General features: G+C 41.2%; 1 protein-coding gene across 2 annotated transcripts in view; it reads right to left on the bottom strand.

Annotated features, from left to right (window-relative positions):
• SMARCAL1 (SWI/SNF related, matrix associated, actin dependent regulator of chromatin, subfamily a like 1) overlaps positions 1-17952 on the bottom strand; it is a 34241-nt gene extending 16289 nt beyond the window's left edge. For both annotated transcript variants that reach the window (XM_065750350.1, XM_065750351.1), the window contains exons 1-8: positions 16877-17952; positions 16160-16210; positions 14356-14616; positions 13418-13468; positions 9922-10105; positions 8718-8868; positions 5775-5933; positions 3984-4049 (exon numbers count right to left, since the gene is read on the bottom strand). In XM_065750350.1, the coding sequence (XP_065606422.1) occupies positions 3984-4049; positions 5775-5933; positions 8718-8868; positions 9922-10105; positions 13418-13468; positions 14356-14616; positions 16160-16210; positions 16877-17735 (1782 nt within the window). In that variant the 5' untranslated portion in view covers positions 17736-17952. The remainder of the gene's footprint in view (positions 1-3983; positions 4050-5774; positions 5934-8717; positions 8869-9921; positions 10106-13417; positions 13469-14355; positions 14617-16159; positions 16211-16876) is intronic.
• Positions 17953-18582: the final 630 nt, after the last annotated feature.

Below are 18582 nucleotides of genomic sequence, written 5' to 3' on the forward strand. Positions count from 1 at the left end.
AATATGGCATTCTTCCTCACAGCGGGTGACAACAAGTAAAGGTTTCTTTATCCAATCCATATCAATTTGTAATGCCTAAAGATAGCAGCTATTTATTTCCTACAGGGAGATTTTTCTGTTCCCTCCTTACCTTCTATCTTCAACACTGACCTAATTCCCTTTATTAAGTATCTCTTTATTTAAAGAAGCACACAGAGTATCAGATTCCAGCTACCCAGTGTATTTGGACTTATGTAACAGAAACAAAGAACTTTAACCTTGCACATACCAGGATGTGTATTACGTTACTTACCTGCATAGCAGCTCAGTAAGAACAATTTCATGAGTTACATTTCCCAAATATTGTGGAAAGAAGCCCATAGAGAAAGCAACAAAAATAAGGCAATTTTATGTCACTGGAATTTGATTAAATACTACCGTGTATTTCTCCGTTTCTAACTCAGTTCTTCACTGAAAACTTACTGTTTCCTCAGTTCCCAGTGCTTCACAATTACAGAACAAAGACAATACAGCATTTTGGCTAGCCAAAGGACATAGAAATCTTTTCACCCAAGTCCCAAAGAGATCCTTCTACAGATCAGTGAAAGACTTCTATTTCATTGTTTCATCTCCCTCTACTTCCCTTGGAGCGTTGTTGTTTTATGGCTATTGGTAGCATTCATCATCTCTCCTCAATACTCATGATCCTGGGACAGTCTAATCTTGGAAAGAGAAAACTAAGATGTGTTCAGAAGAGGTAACATCATGGGAGACAGATGTAGGACAGAAGTAAAGGGAACAAGCAGTGTCGGTAATACACTCAGGAACAACCCAGACCCAACCATGAAACACAGAGAACAGCAAGGTATCAAGTTCTATCACTCATTGCCATAGCCCTGAATTAGGGGCAGGGACAACTGAAGCCTCAAAACAGTGACTCAACCAAAGCCCCATGGTAAGAGGCTATTGTCACTTCGATGTACGTGGAAACAAGACAAAAGGGCCACTTTGAACACAGAAACTTCCAGCTCTCTTGGGCACTACAATAGATGCTGAAAGAGAGGACAGATCTCACATGGTTACTGGCACAGACTGACCAGCATGAAAGCTGTCTAAGCGTGAAAGCAGCACTTTTGCCATGTGCCAAAACATCAAAGTACAGTTTTCCACTAAGTCTTTCAACCCATTTGCCTCCTTAATTGTGTGGGGTTACACACTGTGTACAGACTTGGCCACCTGAGCCCATGTGGGGAGGTGAAGTATTCCCCCCTACACACGAGTCTGCACACCCAAAAGTAAGCACATCCACCAGGAACATGAAGAGGGTAAGAAATCTGGCCTGAACACTTTATTGCCATTATTTCATCTCATTCTCTTGTATTGTTTATGTAATAGCAAATTCCTCTCTCAAAGTTTTGCACAATAAAAATAACAAATGGGCACACTGTGTCTTTATCCTCATTCTTGTGTACCTGTTAAGGTACTTTAGAAGGTAGCAAGCACAGTTATTGCATATATCTAGCCACTATAAAAGCACACTAAGAAGTCCTAGTCACATTTCCCATTACCCTCAAGCAAAACATTACCTCTGTCAGGGTAAGCAACTAAGTATGTCATAAAAGATACTGAGTATTACACACCAAAGAAAAAATGTTGGTGGATTGTTTTGAAAATATTTTTAAAATGTCAAGAAGTCCCCAAACAACATATTTAAGCCACATGTTTATTACATGGCTCCATTTGACATGCTAGAGATTCTAGAGATACTAGGGATTCAGCCTGGCTGCCTAATAAGGCAGAATAAAAATTAACACCCAAGCTAAGTCATCTTTACTATGAACATACTGATGTATAATCTGGTTATCATGCAGTTCTGTCTAAATATCCACAGCAAATTTTGTATTTCACTTATTATTCAAATGCAGAATTCACAGAAGTAGATTCTACAGAGAATAAAAAGAATCCATTAAGCACCAACAGAAGGGACAGAAACATTACAGGCTCAGAAATATTTTAATTTGCATCAGTCTGGTGTCATCATGGACTCATAATTCTTTTCAGAAAGTAAGGACCAAGAATCAGATTTCTTGCTTTTGTATTTTTTTTCCTTTTTCTTTTCTGTCCCAAAGTTCAGTTAGAGGCTAAGCCTTCATGCTTGTAGGTACTGGGAACCTCACAGGAAATATAACCAACTACAGCAATTTAAGGAAGTTGAAAGCAGTATAATGCCAACTACTAGAACTGCCTAAAAGGTACTCTAGGCATGACTTTGCTCCGCAGGCTCTGGCTACAGTGCTGGCAAGGCTTTGTACTGTGACCTTAAGGCAGGGAGTGATGTGCCAGAAGCGCTGTACCTATCAAGGGTTTGCCTATGGAAAGAGCTTTTCCTGGTCTCTTTCAAGAGACTCACTGCTGCTCCAATCCTTTTAGATGTAAGGAAAGTGAGAACAAGAACATTATCCTCAGCTCTCAAATCTCTAGCATAAACATCAATTTTATCCATTCCTTTTATTTAATAATCTTGAAGTATCATGTAAAATACTAAAAATACCTCAATTTTTACCCATTGACTATTTACTACAAAGATGACAATGGAACTTGTAAATACAGTCTTCAGGTGATTAAATCTTCCTGATTGGTCTTTCAAATAAAAAACTGCTGCAATGTGCTATGCCAGTAGTGAGCACAAGTCCATTCACTAGCAGCTGAGGACAAGCTGTGAAAGGGACTAGGTTTAGAGCAAAATACATGCTGGAAAGCCAGGAGGGCAAATGAGTGGCTATTACAGCAAACAGTCACTGCAAAAGTTACAGTCAGTAAAGCACAGTTTACATGTAGAAGGAAATAATTCTCTGAAAGTTCTGGTCCTTTCTTACTGCATGCTGCCTACACAGGAGAAAACGCACGATGCAAATATGAAACTCTTAACACTTTTAGAAGACTGAAATTCAGTTTCAAAAGCATAAGCTCTCAGTGCTTTAAAGACCAGTGATGTGACAGTATACAACTATAAATTCTGAATAAGTTCATACAGCCAATTAACCTCTGTATAACAGGCACCATCTTTCACATCTTTCAGCCTGCAAATAATTTTGACAAGCTGATCCTTACAAAGCTACAAGTAGGAAAGAAGGAGACCAATTTTTGAGCATTCTGTAAAGAGGTAAGAATTGTTATTTTCTGCCATTTGTGGTTGCACACTCCTTTGGGTGTACTTCAACATGCTCACAAAATCACGCCTCCCACTTAGTTTCCAAACACTAAAGAACTGTCACTAAAAATCACTAAAAATGACTGGGAAAGCCAAGAGAAGTCAAGAGAGTATTTAAGCAGAATGACAAAGTTACTAAGAACAACCACCTTTGCCAAGCCATTAAAAATCTTGCATATAAAAATTGGTTGCTATAAAGCCATCATGGATCAAAACTCCTCTTTACATACACTGACATCAGCTAAGTATTTCCTCCCTTCTGTGGGCCACTTGCCTTGCTTACCTCACACTTCACCATTTCCTACTAGTTCTTTATATTTAACCAGCAGAAATGCTCTTGTTCCCCAATTGTACAAGTACATTGGAGGCTTGCAGTAACAGAGCAAAGGTCAAAACTAAAGCCAAGGAAGGGACCTAGGTAAGGTCATTTTGATATGCCACAGTGATTTGAGAGCCAAGAAATAATTGATTACAATAACTTACATTAAGTAAGCTGTATCAATGCTACTATATTCTTTCCATGCTCTATGAATACATCCAGTAAGATTTGAAGTTCCCTCCTTCCCATCACCATAAAACATCACTGGCTGTTCCACAACGAGATCAAGGGAGTTTCTAAAGTTCTTTTGTTGTATGAAAAGTAGTGGTTAAGTCAGAGACAAATTTTGCTCTTGAAGCAACAGTTACTCGGACTTCAACAGGCACAACAGAAGAATTCAGTTGCTGGCTCAGAGTAACACTACTTTAGGAGTCTGGCCTTAGCTGCAGGAGGTTTGGCATGCAGCATACGTACCTTAAGTAGAGGCATGGCAGCTCGGCATCGTGCAGTTTTTATGTTCTTTAGGTAATGAGATTCATCCTGTAACAAAACAGGCATGAAAATGAAGACAGCTCTGATCCACACTCCAACTGCAGGCTAAAGAACAAATTCAGAGTATTCTCAGCTATCTAACATTACAAGCCTGTCATCCCAGAGGATATTTCAAGCACTGGGACAGTCACATAACAATCTGAACTTGAAGACAGCACGGGGAGTAGCAGGCTTCCTACAATCAAACTCACAGCTGTAAATGAATGGAAAACAAACTTTAAGGCTGTGAATCTCAAATGATCACAGGCAAGTGAAAAGAGATGGACAGAGACAGGTGGAAAAAGAGGAATATTAATTCTACCACCAATGACTGTTTGCCCCATATTTCCACCTTGATGCCCCTTAAAATGTAGCAAACACAGGAAACCTATTCAGTTCTATTTTGCTAAATGAAGAGGTTAATGAAAACAATACAGAAAATAAAGAAATCTAATTAGGATCAAACTGCTTTGCTGACAGGGTTCACCAGGTGGAAAATAGCCTCCTACTTGAGACTTCACCCCCAAGCAGCTTTCATTTCTTTTGCTGTCTCCAGGCAGACTTGGACCCAAAAAGTACTCAGCACCCTCCAAGCATACATTCTCATCTTTCCACATGTGAATGAACAAGCAATCATGTATGCTTAAAACATGCTTAGTACAACTGCTTAGTCACCCAGGTACAGCTTTCTTCTTCCCAGCTAACAGCCTACATGAATAGCCCCAGTCAGTGAAAGAATATTCGAAGTGAAAGCAGGGAAACTCAGCACTCAGAAGGATAACTTGCATTTGTAAAAACAAACAGCATCCAAATGTAAACATAAAAACACACAAAAGGAATATTTGCAGCTCAGGGGATTCCGATGCTTCAGTCCCAGAGCCCAAGTCCCTTTACAGAAAGCAGCAGCCCAGACAAAGCAAGAATCTGTATTTCCATTCTGAATAGCTTGTACCGAGGGGGCAAAGGGAAATATAAATCAATCCACTCATGAACATTTTGGTCTCCAGAGCCCTCATCTATTCTCATATTCCCACATGATGTTGAGAAACAAAAGGGCTATTATGTTCCAAGTTCTTGGGGACAGGTGGATCTGCCTGCTGTGAAACTAGGCTGAGAACGTGAGACACTTGCAAGAAGGTATATAGACACTTTCAGTCTTTAAAGTCTGAATTATAAAAGTTTTAATTCTCTTAAAGAATTTTTAAAAAGCAAAATCTAGAAAAATGCCTTTTACCACAGCTCCTAAAAAGGTGAAAAATAAGAAAATACGCTTTGAAATAATTTACAACAGTAATGATACCAGTGATCAAAGAAAGTTCAATGCACATGGTTAGTGGTACCCAAACTCAGTAAGATTCCTTGACGGTTCACCCATACACTTGGTGTTCAGAAGTTATCTGGTTTGTTGGATGAACACTAAAATCAACATCAAGTCCAGTTACCTTAAAAAGATACCATTCCAAAGCTATTGTATTGACATACCACATACAACACCTCAGTCTCCTTCAAGGGACATACCCAACCACAGTGAACTCAGGGAGGCACCCAGTAAAACAGAAAAAATAGCCTCAGGAGAGAACTCTAATGTTTCTGCTCACAGAGCTGTAATCACAGACACAACTCTAAGAGGATTTCAGTACTAAAAATGACCTGCCTTACGCCTCTCTGCTCTACAACCCTAAGGATACTCCATTTGCAGTATAACTAACTCTAAAACTCTAGTATACTACTTACAATAATAACTACTTGGAAAGCGCTCTTGAGTTGCTTGTCCATCTTGCTGAGAAGGTCAAAGCTGATGATGTTAATCAAGCTTGCTGTTAGGTTGTCTTTGCGAGTCACTATAACATTGGTGCTTCCTGGTCTCAAGGATGGAAGCCACCTGTGAAATGCCTGGAAGAAAAGAGAGTGATAAATTGCATTACTGTGCTCACATCCACTGCCAAGATCCCCAAACCCACCACAGGTTATAAAAGGGCATCCTTACAGACGCTTAGAACAAGGAGCAATTCCACTCACTGCTAGACACCAGGTGAGGGCACAGAAAGGGTGAGCATCCTTCACAAGTCAGTACTGCTAGTAATAAGAAGATCAAAAACAGCACTCAGGATGTAAGGCCAAATCCACCTTCCACAGATAGGAAGGCTCAAAAATGATTTATTCTTGGTTCTTACTGAAAAAAAAAAAATCTGATCTGCAGTAGAAGTGTGTGTAACCTCCTGACAATGTTACTTGCTGTGTTTGTAGCCAGAGAATGCAATGAACACTGCTGACAGGGAAATTCGTCATTTTCCCACTCCAAAGGAAACTTCAGGCTGTGAAATACAGCATTCAGAGCAGTAAACATCTATTACTACAGCAGTGTTTACTCCACAGTGACGAAGTATAACACATCCACACCAACAAAAACTTCCATTATTCCTCATTCTTGCAAAGTCTACAAAAATTAAAAAACACCACCACTTTAAAAATCACAAAAAAGATCAAACTGACACCACACCAGCTGCAGTATGACAGCAGATGAACTACATGTGGGAAGTAATTCAAATCAGCTTCTTGAAATGCTCCACACACCGCAGGAAGATATCCTCCTCCAAACGCACCCGTTAGGTACTGAGCACTCACTGTTTCCATTGTGAATCCATTCACCAACCTCTCTGCAACATTTGAGTCCTACTGACATTGCTCTGTAGAGGGCTGGCTGGTGCTGCAGCAATCAGGATATGGTCTCTACAGGAGTACTCAAGGAGTGGTGATGGGATATGGCATCTCTGGTTCTAGCACCTTCAGTTGTGGCAATCCCCCAAGCCCTATTCTTCTCTGTTTATCCAGGGAAGTGGTGGAGCCACTGGCCCTGGAGCTTTCCAATAAAAGAGTGACTGTTGATGATCTTAGTGGTCTTTTCCAACCTTAATGTTTCTTTGTACTACATGCAGCAGTCTGGTGATTCACATGCTGACAACATATGAGAAATTGACAATTGCCTATACTTCCCCACTTACAAGCACCACAATCAAATCAGGCCACCATGTGGGCAAGATTAGATCACAATCAAAAAACATGGGGCTGGTGCTACACAAAACTGACAGAGACAGCAGCAGTAGAAAGGATCTAGAAGCTCCCAGCTGTACTGCTCTCCCCTTTTGGAAAGGTCACATGCATACTTCATGGAACAGAGAATCTGAGCCTCTAAGTTTTAACGCAGAACTCCAAATGCACATCTGCAGCACCTCTCAACCTTCTCGGTGGCTTCCTATCACACTTAAAATATATAAGCACTCAATGGCACGAGCCCAGAAAAACAAACACTAAACCCTACACTTCTGAGGTGAACACATTTTCTGGCAATTCAGCTTCAGAGACGTAACAAGAACTTTACATTTAACGTATCTGTGCAGAATGAATTGAGAAGGTTACAGACCATAACAAACTGCACCTTTTTCTACACCTTCTGACAGACATTTTCCTTAGACTCACATCCTTCACGTACTATTAGCAACAGACAATTTCAAAGCAAATCTCCTAACAAATACCTCCCACAATGGCCTCCCAGGGAGGCCTGGAGGGTGCAGACAGAGGAAATGAAGCACTCAAGGCAAAAACTCTCATATTGCTTACATCTCCTAGAGCAGGATATAGGAGTTTGGCTGTAGGTACCCATGACTTCAGTAACTCAGGCTCCAAATTCCTCCCAGTAGGTCTCCAACAGGAGGCACGGATACAGAATAGATATTGAACCACAGGTCCATAGACCCCTGAAACAAGTCCTTCACATTTCAAACACAATGAATATTGCACCCTTTTTCAGAAAAATTTTTTTTCTTGTCACTCAGTGTTTTGTGGCACTACTGAATATGGAAACAAAGGCCAAGAGGTTCTTATAACCAGGTTACAGTACAAAACAAGCATATTTCCATCAATACATTTCTCTTTTTCTCTCCAATGTAGCATCACAGAGAAAGTAACAGAAAGAAATCTTGCCTACTCAGACATGAAAATTACTGACCTGAAACATGTGGCTCACATTTTTCTCCCAGAATGATCATCTCACTAGCCTATGGCAACTAAAAAGCCCCAGTATACAAGTTATGGCAGTGATTTCTTTCAACAAATTACATCTCCTAACCATGCAAACTTTCTCAGGCTTCTGATTAACAGCAATAAAGGACTCAGAGGAGTCATATCCTTGACAGACTGAAAGAGACATATGACAAACATTTAATGACAATGACAATGGAACCTCTTGAAAAGAGGAGAAAATCCCAACATCTGAACTTCTATTACGGCAGGTCCAGCTATAAAGAGATTGAATACAACCAACAACTGCTTCAGTGCAACTATTGTCTTCGGCATTAATGAGCAAAACATCTCTTCGGAGCAGCTGACTTGCAGGAACAAGTCAACAAAGGCTCAGAGGACATATTTTCTCTAGATCTCCTTTCCAGCAGCTGGACCACGAAAAGAAAAACAGCCAATAAAAGAAAGCAGGAATATGACATGTGGTCAGTGCCAATGTCAAGCAGTTTCCCTGCTTTTAAGTTTCTAAATAAGTACAGATTTTACTTTCCTTACCTTAAAATACATCTGTAAAAAAAAATTCACTTGTACAGATCAAAACACAGAATAACCATCACATATGCCCTCTACTGGTCATCCACATAATCAATCTCACAGTACCTCTGCCCACGTAAACCTCACAGAAGAAGGAGTCACCACCAGCAAGGGCCATTCCTTTTGGTAATACGCAGCGATGCAAATTGCCTGAATAGTCTTGCCCAAACCCATGTCATCCGCAAGAAGTAAACGTCCACTTTTTAAAACTGCAAAACTGAGGAAAATAGAGAGGGGAAATATAAGAGTCAAGAAATAGGTTACTGTCTCTTTCCTGGCAGCCACGATAAGTACAACTCATCTCTCTAAATCAGATGAGGAGCATTTTGTAGAATTGAGAAAAAGTGAAAAAATTAAATCCTCTGCAGACCATGCATGACACTATACTGTGAGTCTCAACTGCAGTAATATCTTTAGCTGCATGGTATCTGATGAACTATAGATGCCTTTGCAGATTAAGCCTGCAAGATGGATCTCAGAAGTGATCTGAGCTTTATTTCAGTATCCTGTAACTTCTCTATTAGCCTTAACTCAAGTGAACAGTGCACAACAATCTTCTCTCAAAGCTTAGATAGTTGATCCAAGTGACCCTGGGTGGTTACTTGGAGACACTGATTTACCAAATGGAGTAGACTCGAGATCTTACAATTATTTAAACAGCAAATCCATGCTACTGTTCATGCTCTGTCTTAAGAGCTCACTGCTATCAAGCTAATATTATTTATAACATGGTCACCTTAGCAGCAGTAAGTATGGACTTCCCTGGATTGCATCTCAAATTCAATAACTAATTGCCATATACAGCAGAAATAGGGCCATATGAAAATTTCTCTCTGAATACAATTAGCCATTTTAAGCCCTTCATCATCAGGCTTCCATTTCCTGGCACTTTCCATGTGCATTAATATTTTAATACAAACAAACAACAGAGATGAACTGGGTTAGGAAAAGATGACCTTACAAAAGCATCATATGACAATTAGGCACATTCTGAATCATGTGAGAGATGAGAAGTGTATTACTTGAACAATTCTGTAAGACTAACAAAATGCTATTTTTTCTCCTGACTAATGATGAATTCTAGCTGGAAACAAATAAATGTGTCATTCAAAACGCACACATGCGCACAAAGTCAAACCCAGTCCATAGTGCCACAACCCAAGACTATGGAGAAACATGAAACCATCCATGAAAAAGAGTGTGGCCTGAACACTGGTCCATTGAATTCCAGGCAAGGATTAGATCTTAACAGCATGCGAAAAGGACCTACTTCACACCTTCCCTCTGAAAGGGCATGAGGCTTGTTACAATTTTTGAGTCCACTACTGAAAGGTCAGCATCGGGAAAATCCATCTTCTGTGATGTAGAGCTCTGTATTTGAGCAGCAAAGGCTTGTATGACCGTCCCAGGAAGTGGCTCCACTTCTACAGACACAAGGCTCTGGAAAGCTTTCACTGCCAAGAACAGAGCAGTTGATTATTAGAAGGGGAAACACATGCACAACTTACATTAAAAACATCAGGGTACATCTCCTGACCTCAGCAACATTATTTCCTACCTTTAAACAGTTCAAGAAAGCACTGCATCATCCACTTGTGTCAGCCTGGCCTCTTTCCTGAAATCTATTTCAGCACCACATGATGAATCACATTCCCTCCCCTTGTATTTAGACTTGATTATAAAAAACTGAAACTCTGATGCCATCATTCAGAGATGATTGCTACTAATACAGCTGGAGCTGGATTATTCACACTAAGGGCAGCTTAGGGCACACTTTACTCAGAAATAAAAGTATGGATGGGAACAAAAGAGCTCTTGAAGCCTAGAAGGCAGAGGCATCTTGGGATTCTGCACTGAATATCTCTGAGGTCTCCACTACCCCTGAGTACATCGACCAGGAGTTATGTGAGACAATTACCCAAAGGTCACATATCCTCAGCTTTGAAAACTTTCTTCTCCTCCTGTTACCTAAATTCACACCAGTTTAGTTCTGTCTGAAACGCAGATCATCTCCTATTCACTACACTTGGATAAGAAAATTCACAGACTCAGAACTTAACTCTTGTACCACAGTCAATGGCACTCAGACAGCCATCCCTCAGGAACATGATACCAACAGCAACTCCTTGCTGAGCTGGTATACTCTGCCTTTCACCAAGACAGAAGTTCTGCAAGCCAGAACCAACACACAGGCTGCCACCTAAATCCCTTAGCACTAGCAGTGTTTGACTTGAGGTCTCTACTGCAGCCTCCTTTATCCTACCCTCAAAAAGAAAGAAAAAAAAAAGCTATTTTTAATCAAACAGTAAATTTATATGAAAATAGCAGTTTAAAACAATAGTGAGAAGGGACCATGCAATCACGTCCAGTAATCCATCTGACCACTGTTAAAAACATAAGGCATCTCCTGAACTATGAACACACTCATGCACAGAACCCTTACGGCAAGGAGACACTTTTATTTAGTAGTTGGTTTGTTTATGAAGTCAGAAAGTTATAAAACAACTCTGTTTGCAAAAATGACTAGAGCTATGCACATTGAAATAAGAACTCATGACACCAGCAGTAAATGCACCTCCAGAACTCAGCTGAAATTAGAATACCTGTCTCCAAGAGGGAAGCAGCAGAATGGATCTCTGTCATATGAAGGGGGAAAGCAATTTGAAGAAATATACATATGAAAAGATTTCCATTTGTGGTTGGGCTTTGGCCAAACTTCTTAAACTCTCCAGTTCAATTTGTACTTCAATAGCAAGAACTCTCTCCATTCGAAGTACAGCACAAGCTTGTTATTACACTCACAGACTGAGCTAAGTGTTAGCATAATTGCTACAATTTGCTCACTGATAATTCTGTTGCTATTGTTCTGTACATGAGCTGGGAGAGTGATTAAGATATATCTGCCACCAGCATGATTCATCGAACAGACACATTTTACTGAAGTGACCTTTATATAAAGATGACTGAACAACTAGGCAAAGAGACATTAACCTCTACAAACAATTCCAAACTAACAGACAGCAATTCTGGAAATGGCAACCAGCCTTTATTTTTTTTCCCTGACGTAGGTAAATTAACAGGCAGAAAGCTAATGCTGCTCCTGAAAGGCACGTGCTACAAGAAGCCTCAAATGCCCTCACAAATTACTCCTTGCAAGAACATCTAAATAATTTTTTGTGGTTTTTTTTTTTTCAGTTGGATTTTGCTTTCCTTTGAATCTGGAATTCTTAATTCATGTAATGTGTAGAACTGCCAGCAAACGTAGTGACAGACTGAGAGATGATGCATTTGCTCAGACTGCCTAGTTCTTACTACAGGATAGGGCCCTTTGCAGATAGAAAAGACCCTTCTAAAAAGCTCCCACTGAACTTAGAGCCTGTGAGCATCACAATCCTGGAGTTTAGTCTCCACCAAGACATGCTCACTTTAATGATTTGCCCTATCACAGTTTTCAGTCCTTAACTATTATTAACATTCTTAGGCATGCATCACAGGCATACACACATGCTCAGTTAAGTATGCTTGAGTATCCCATGAAAACATCAGGCTACACTGGCGAAAAACTATTTGGAGCAATGGCATCTACAGTAAAGTTGTGCATTTTAGTTCAGTCAAGTCAACAATTTCAACAGCATAGCATGGATGAGCTAAGGCAGGGGTCTGCTGATCATCTTCTACCAAGAGAAGGACATTGCAACAACACTATGTGCTTTGATTCCATCCGTAAGGGAATCGTGGATGCTCTTGAAGAATTATATTTTTTGCCAAGTTTTTTTTTTTTTTAAAGCATCTATCAACTAGCACTGAAACATTCTAGTAAGATATAAAATTCTTCAAGACTGCTTCGACTTTAAGCAAACCTGCACAGTTTGTAAGAGGAACAAACAATTCTTGTTTAGCAAAGAGTAAACTCAGCTATGGGAGAAACCTAAGTTCTAACCTACTTCATACATCAACTGAAAATCTAGTGTTATTAGTAGCTCTGATATATAGAGGCTGAACCAAATCAGCTAGACAGTCAGCACCCAGACTGTACCTGTGGACAAGCTGGTTGTTATAAAAATCATCAGTTGACTTGAAAAATTAGTGCTGTGATCTGAAAAGTCAAAATTTGCTGGGTATGAAATGATATAGCATGATACTGTGCATACTTCTTCAATCCTGTGGTAAACTAAGAGGAAGAACTGGAAGTAGAAAAGCCTGTTAAGTTTTGCTCTGCATTCTTTTCTGAGCCAGAGGTGGCTGTGCAACTTTATGAACTGATGCACACACAAAAGGGAGCAAAACATTATGGGTAGGCTGGCACTGAAGATTATAGAAATACACCTAAAGGTAGTCTGTAAGACAGAATTTCTATAAGAACACTAAGGCTTGGTAGCCACCATGCCTACCTGGCTCAAAGCCTGCAAGACAGAAGATAGGAATTCATTTTCCTGCAGCTCCTTGGTTCAAGTATGCCTGCTGTACCTTCTAAGCAGTAGCATTTTTGTAATAGTAAATAGAGGTCCTCTAAGCAGCTGCACAGAAATTCAGCACAGAAACTTATAAAAACAGGGCAGCATGAGTAATACATATTTATACATTTTTGAGTCTGGGTAAACAGTATAAGTGCCTGACAAAGCAGGAAGATGCTTGCTTCATGGTTCATTAGCCACTCATTTCACCAGAGTGAAAAGGCTTAATCCAAGAAATGAAGCTACAGTTCACTTGCCTCCCCAGAAAATAGCCCTAGACAGAACGGAAAATAATAAAGATCAGCTACTCACTCAGTTTGGGATAGTCCTCCAGTAAGAAATTCCACTTTCTGGTCTTCACATCTACAACAGGTAGAAAAAAAGATAAAAAAAGGTAACTTTCTTATGATTGAATTCTCTACCCATAAGAACGTGGTAATCCATCTTCATTTCAATACAGCTTTAACAGAATTCCTACCTTGTCCAGACATCAATTTTCCTCCCTTTGTTTTCATGTTAAACAAATAGAAGAAAGTTAGAAACACAAACCTCTGAAAAGTAACATGGAGTCCTGACTTGTCTAGCGATTCTACATCCAATTAGCACGTGCCTACAACCTCCAGGAAAGACAGAATCCAGAATGAACAGGACAGATTAAGCCAGGTAGAGCTCTGCCCAAAGAACAAGAGCTTCAGGATTTGCTCTCCGTGCTGACATTGACCTGTTATGACACTGCACAAGTCACCTTATCACACTGCCCCTCATTCCCACATAGCTGGTGGGAAAACTACTGTGTACCTTTGAAAACTGAGTGCAGCCAGTTGACTATAAAAACAAGAACTCAAGCATAGCCTCTGTACTGGCAAAACGCCGTCACACCCCACCTTGAGAGTAAATGTAATACCAAGTGCTGAAATATCATCTTAACTAATTGGCCCTGGAGAAGAGATTCTCTGGCACTGTGCAGGACTGCCTAGTCGCATACCTGTGCAACCTGGTCTAGGGAGCTGCTCTGGCGGGGGGGTTGGACTAGATGATATCTGCAGGTCCCTTCCAACCCCTACAGTTCTGTGATTCTGAGACACAGATATAACATTATACCAGAACTAAGACAGCTCTCAAAATCTTCACCGAAGCACGTCCTCTCATGCTATTTCAAAGACTGACGCCCTCACACACTCTATCTCCTCCATATCATGCACAGCACTTCAAAAGCAGCCCTGGCAATATCAAAATAACAAGAGACTCACCATAATTTCTGGAATTCATCTGTTTGAACACTCCAACCACTTCTGCAGAATACCCAATATCAACCTCAAACCGAGACCGAGAGATCAGCACACACTTCCCTTTGATGAGAGCTGAGTGTTTCTTCCAGTTCTTGCACATGTTCAAGAGGGATACCATATCAACCCCACTGCTGATGAAATGAGAGCCTGATGATGAGTCAACTGCATTTTCTCCTTCCAATGGTACCAGAATCACTGAGGAAAGTTGACTTGCTGCTTCCACTAGGAAGAAAAACATGAGATACTAAGGAAAGAATGAAAAACACTGATAAATTACTTTGGGAAAGGAAGGAACAAGTGGTTGACATGCAAGCCAGGCATCTTCATATTTAAAGGGAATGAAGTTTTCTTCATATAACATAAAGGGACAAAGAACAGAGATTGGTTGTACACACTGAATGTACATTTAGCAGTAAATTGCACACAGTCATAGCATTTTCACATAGAAAGCTGCAGAGAGAGATATGGTGATCAACAGTATGATCAACAGTATGTGCCTAGAAAGGTTGGAAGGTGTTTCTGTAGAAAAGGGGGAAGACCTAAAAATTTGTGCCTCTCACTTCATGTGGACATCTGATAAGCAATCTCATAAAGGAGGAATGCTCAAAACACGTAGGAAGGAATCTCATCCAAAACCCTAGATCCCTCCTTTGTTAGAAAACCATCACCCCTTATTCTAACACAGCTTGCTGTTAGACTTGTATTTCTGCACAGCCAGGTGGGCTCCTATGTTACAGTTTGAGGCAACCACCTGTGTCATGATGCTAGGGCACGGTGAGAGAAGAGACATATTTTTGCCAGTTGAAGAGCACAACTAACAAGGCTGGTACACATTACATTTTTCCCCTTTGTCTCTTTGTCAATCCATATCCACATGCTGTCTTTATCATTATAGGTGAAGTTACAGTTTAAGGAAAAAAACCAAACACCTGACATGACACAATTTCCAAAAACCGTTCTCTTTATTTGCAGGTTCCTTGGTGCAGAGTCTCCACTCTCATCTGTACTCAATACACTTCAAGAAAACCAGCAGCACTTAAATAATGAATGTGTGTGGCAACCCACATGGGAAGCTACAATACCAGCACTCAACTGAGGGTTTTTCAAAGTGCTCAACACAAGCCTAAATCTGTTCCCAGTGAAATCAATAGTGATTTATCACTGGCTTCAATACAGTGTACTTCTGAAAAAGCTTACCTGACTCGTTTGCCTCTCTGTCATCTCTCAATTTTTGCAGAATAAAATGACAGTAGAGAAAAAGATAAAAACATCCTTGCTATGTAAAAAAAAAAAAAAAAAGGAAAATTCATTTTCAGCCTCACTTGGAGCTTTTGAAAACTACTTTTCCTTCCCTGATATCCAAAATTAACAGGAAAAACAGTTAAAAAAAAAAAGCAGTATAAAAATAAAATACTTCAACAGATCCATAAATAAAGCATTAGTCAATGGAACACAGTCAGTTCTCAATACAGACTCCCCTATAATCAGGCTTTTGACTCCTAAGCAATTCAGCAACTGCAGAAAAAGTTACACCTATGCTAGGCATTTAGATTACATCAAAAATCAAATTACTGCTCACATACCACAATGTGTCAAAACATAAAATGAGGTAGAAGCCTAAAAGGTTGGGAATCATGTTTGAACAGCACCATCTTTTTTTATTGCTCCAGACAATAATGAAGTAAAATAACAATCAGAGAACGGATGCAGTGGTTATTTTAAGACTTAAGATCTTTTCTTGTTATTCGACGATTCATTTACTTACTCAGATTGCTGTAATCTTCCAGGCTGAAATTCCATTTTTTCGTAGTTGGATCTAAAATAGGGCAGAATATGAGTTATGAAGGGTAGAAAAACGTGGTGCTGTAAAATGTTAATGCCAGGCAATACAGAATTCATGCTACCTCATGCAAACTTCTTGACAGACATCTGAAAAACAGCATGCCCAGGCTTTCACCTACACAACGTCAAAAAAAGCTATAGGGCACATTAACACTGAGGCAACAAGAATGCAGCAATCGTCCACAGGGAGCAGCAATGTATGTATGGAAACAGAAAGAGAATATAACAAAGGCATGGAGAAAAGATCAGCTAGTTGGAGAAAGGTGGAGATCCACTACTCACAATAACCTAGTTAATACTCAGCCCATCAACTCTGAAGTAGCCTATTTTCCCATACTAATTCATTAATAACTTTTTTCATTCCCAAAACACTGACCAGATGCCAATATTAAACTCCTTCAAGCACTGTTCATAAAACTTCTGATTTCTTGACTAAATCCAAACTCAAGATATTTATGCTCAATGTTTCTTCTCTTTTTCAGCTGCCTTGACTTTGCCAATACCCCATTAGTACCATACCATATATTTGATCCCAACATTAGCTGCCCTACTAAGAGCATAATGCTACTACAGTTCCAGCATATGCTGAAACAGCAATCCAGCACAGAACAGAGATTATCAGCAAACAAGTATTTCTTACCGTAGCTTCTGGTTGGTATCTTCTTAAACAAAGCAATGAGTTCAGCATTATACCCTATTTCAACCTGGAAACGGTCTTCCCCGTATTTCACACATTTTCCTTTTGTAACATTATTTGTTTTCTTGCAAGAGAAGACTTTGACAGAGTCTGCACCAGCAGGGCTAGTCAGCTTCTGCATATTAGTGCTGGCCAGGAAGGCACCACTTCCACTCTGTCTTTCTGCTGGTCTGTTTCTACTTGTCACCATTTCTGAAGCACTCAGAGTGGCACTGCTTGGTGATGAAACGTGTCTGATGGCAGATTTGCTCTGACTTTGTAAGTCTTTAATACCGTCAGGGTGCACATTAACAGTTAAATCAGGGTGAGATGTTTCTGTAGGGTTTTTGAAAGCTGGGTAGCACTTGGGTGGCTGGAATGTACCAAGACTAATTAAAGTTTGTTGTCCATGTTGTCCATCTGAGTAATGTTGATGGGAAGAACTCAGAGAATTTGCAATCGATGCAGGGAACCGCTTAATGCCACTTGCTTGCTTTGAGTCCTCTGAACAATTCTTTCGTTGCTCTCCCTGTGAACCAGCCATCTGTTGGTTTGCAGTGTAATGATTATAATCTTTCTGAAGATAGCTCTTGTGCTCCGCAGGATTGTCTGAGTTCTGCTGGGGCTGGTTAATGAACCTGACATGACTGTTTTCTTGCTTCAAGCTTCCTCGATTGTCTGGACTCTGTTCTTTCACCCGAGGCCCAGCAATCCCCAGCTGCCCACCTTGCTGGGCTGCTAGCCTCTCTGCTCTCCTAGCCAAAGCCTTTTGGCGGTTCTCTTCAATTCTTCTCTTTTGCTCCTTTGTAAGGCCAGATGACATCTTCACCAATTCAAACAACCCTGAATCAGTACATCAGTACTTCATCACATAGGCACCCACTTCTTGGTAGGTACAGAGACCAGCCTAAAACAGAAAGTAGCCAGGTGGAAGTTTCAACTTTGTCCCCAACAACAAGCTTAACACAGTGTCAATTCATTAATATCAGTGATTAGTACCTAACAACCCTTTGGTTCTCAGGCATCTCACAGCACGCAGGAGATACACACACAGCTGCAGAGGGGAAGAGTCAGTTCCTGCCTTGAGAAAGGCCCTCGCACTGCTGTGCTCGTGAAGAGCTTACTGAAAGCGAGCAGCAGGCCCCCACCGGATCTCCTCGCTCCATCTGCTCCTTGGCCTCGCCTGCAGGAGGCCCCCCGCGTTCTCCAGTGCTCAGACATGGACTTAACTAACAGTACAAAGCGAGGGTCCCTCCTCTTGTCCCCACCCCCTTCTCGGGCCGATGTTCCATCCCTGCCCCCACCCCACAGCCTAGGGTACCCCCCCACCGACCTCCTCAAGGCCCGGGAGCCCCGGGAGCCCCCCTACCCCCGCCCCACACCCAGCACACTTCCCTTCCGCCAGGCTCCCCGCTGCCCACAGAGCAGGCAGATCCCCCTGCCCTGCCGACCAGGCCCCCAGCACCCTACCACAGGCCACTGTCCTCCTCCCTCCGCTGCAACCCGCAAGCAGCACAGCCCCGGCCCGGCCCTCCCCAAAGCGCCCGCATACCCACCGGCGGGCAGAGGCCAGCACCGCCGCCAAAGGGCGCGCAGCTGCGCAGACTACAACTCCCATCAGCCCCCGCTCTGCCACCCGACGGCGCCAAACAGCCCTGGGCGCGGCGCGC

Source organism: Cyrtonyx montezumae, unplaced genomic scaffold, assembly GCF_038088225.1.
Source record: "Cyrtonyx montezumae isolate F1298 unplaced genomic scaffold, pur_monq_1.0 scaffold_7, whole genome shotgun sequence".
In the NCBI taxonomy this organism is placed as follows: Eukaryota; Metazoa; Chordata; class Aves; order Galliformes; family Odontophoridae; genus Cyrtonyx; species Cyrtonyx montezumae.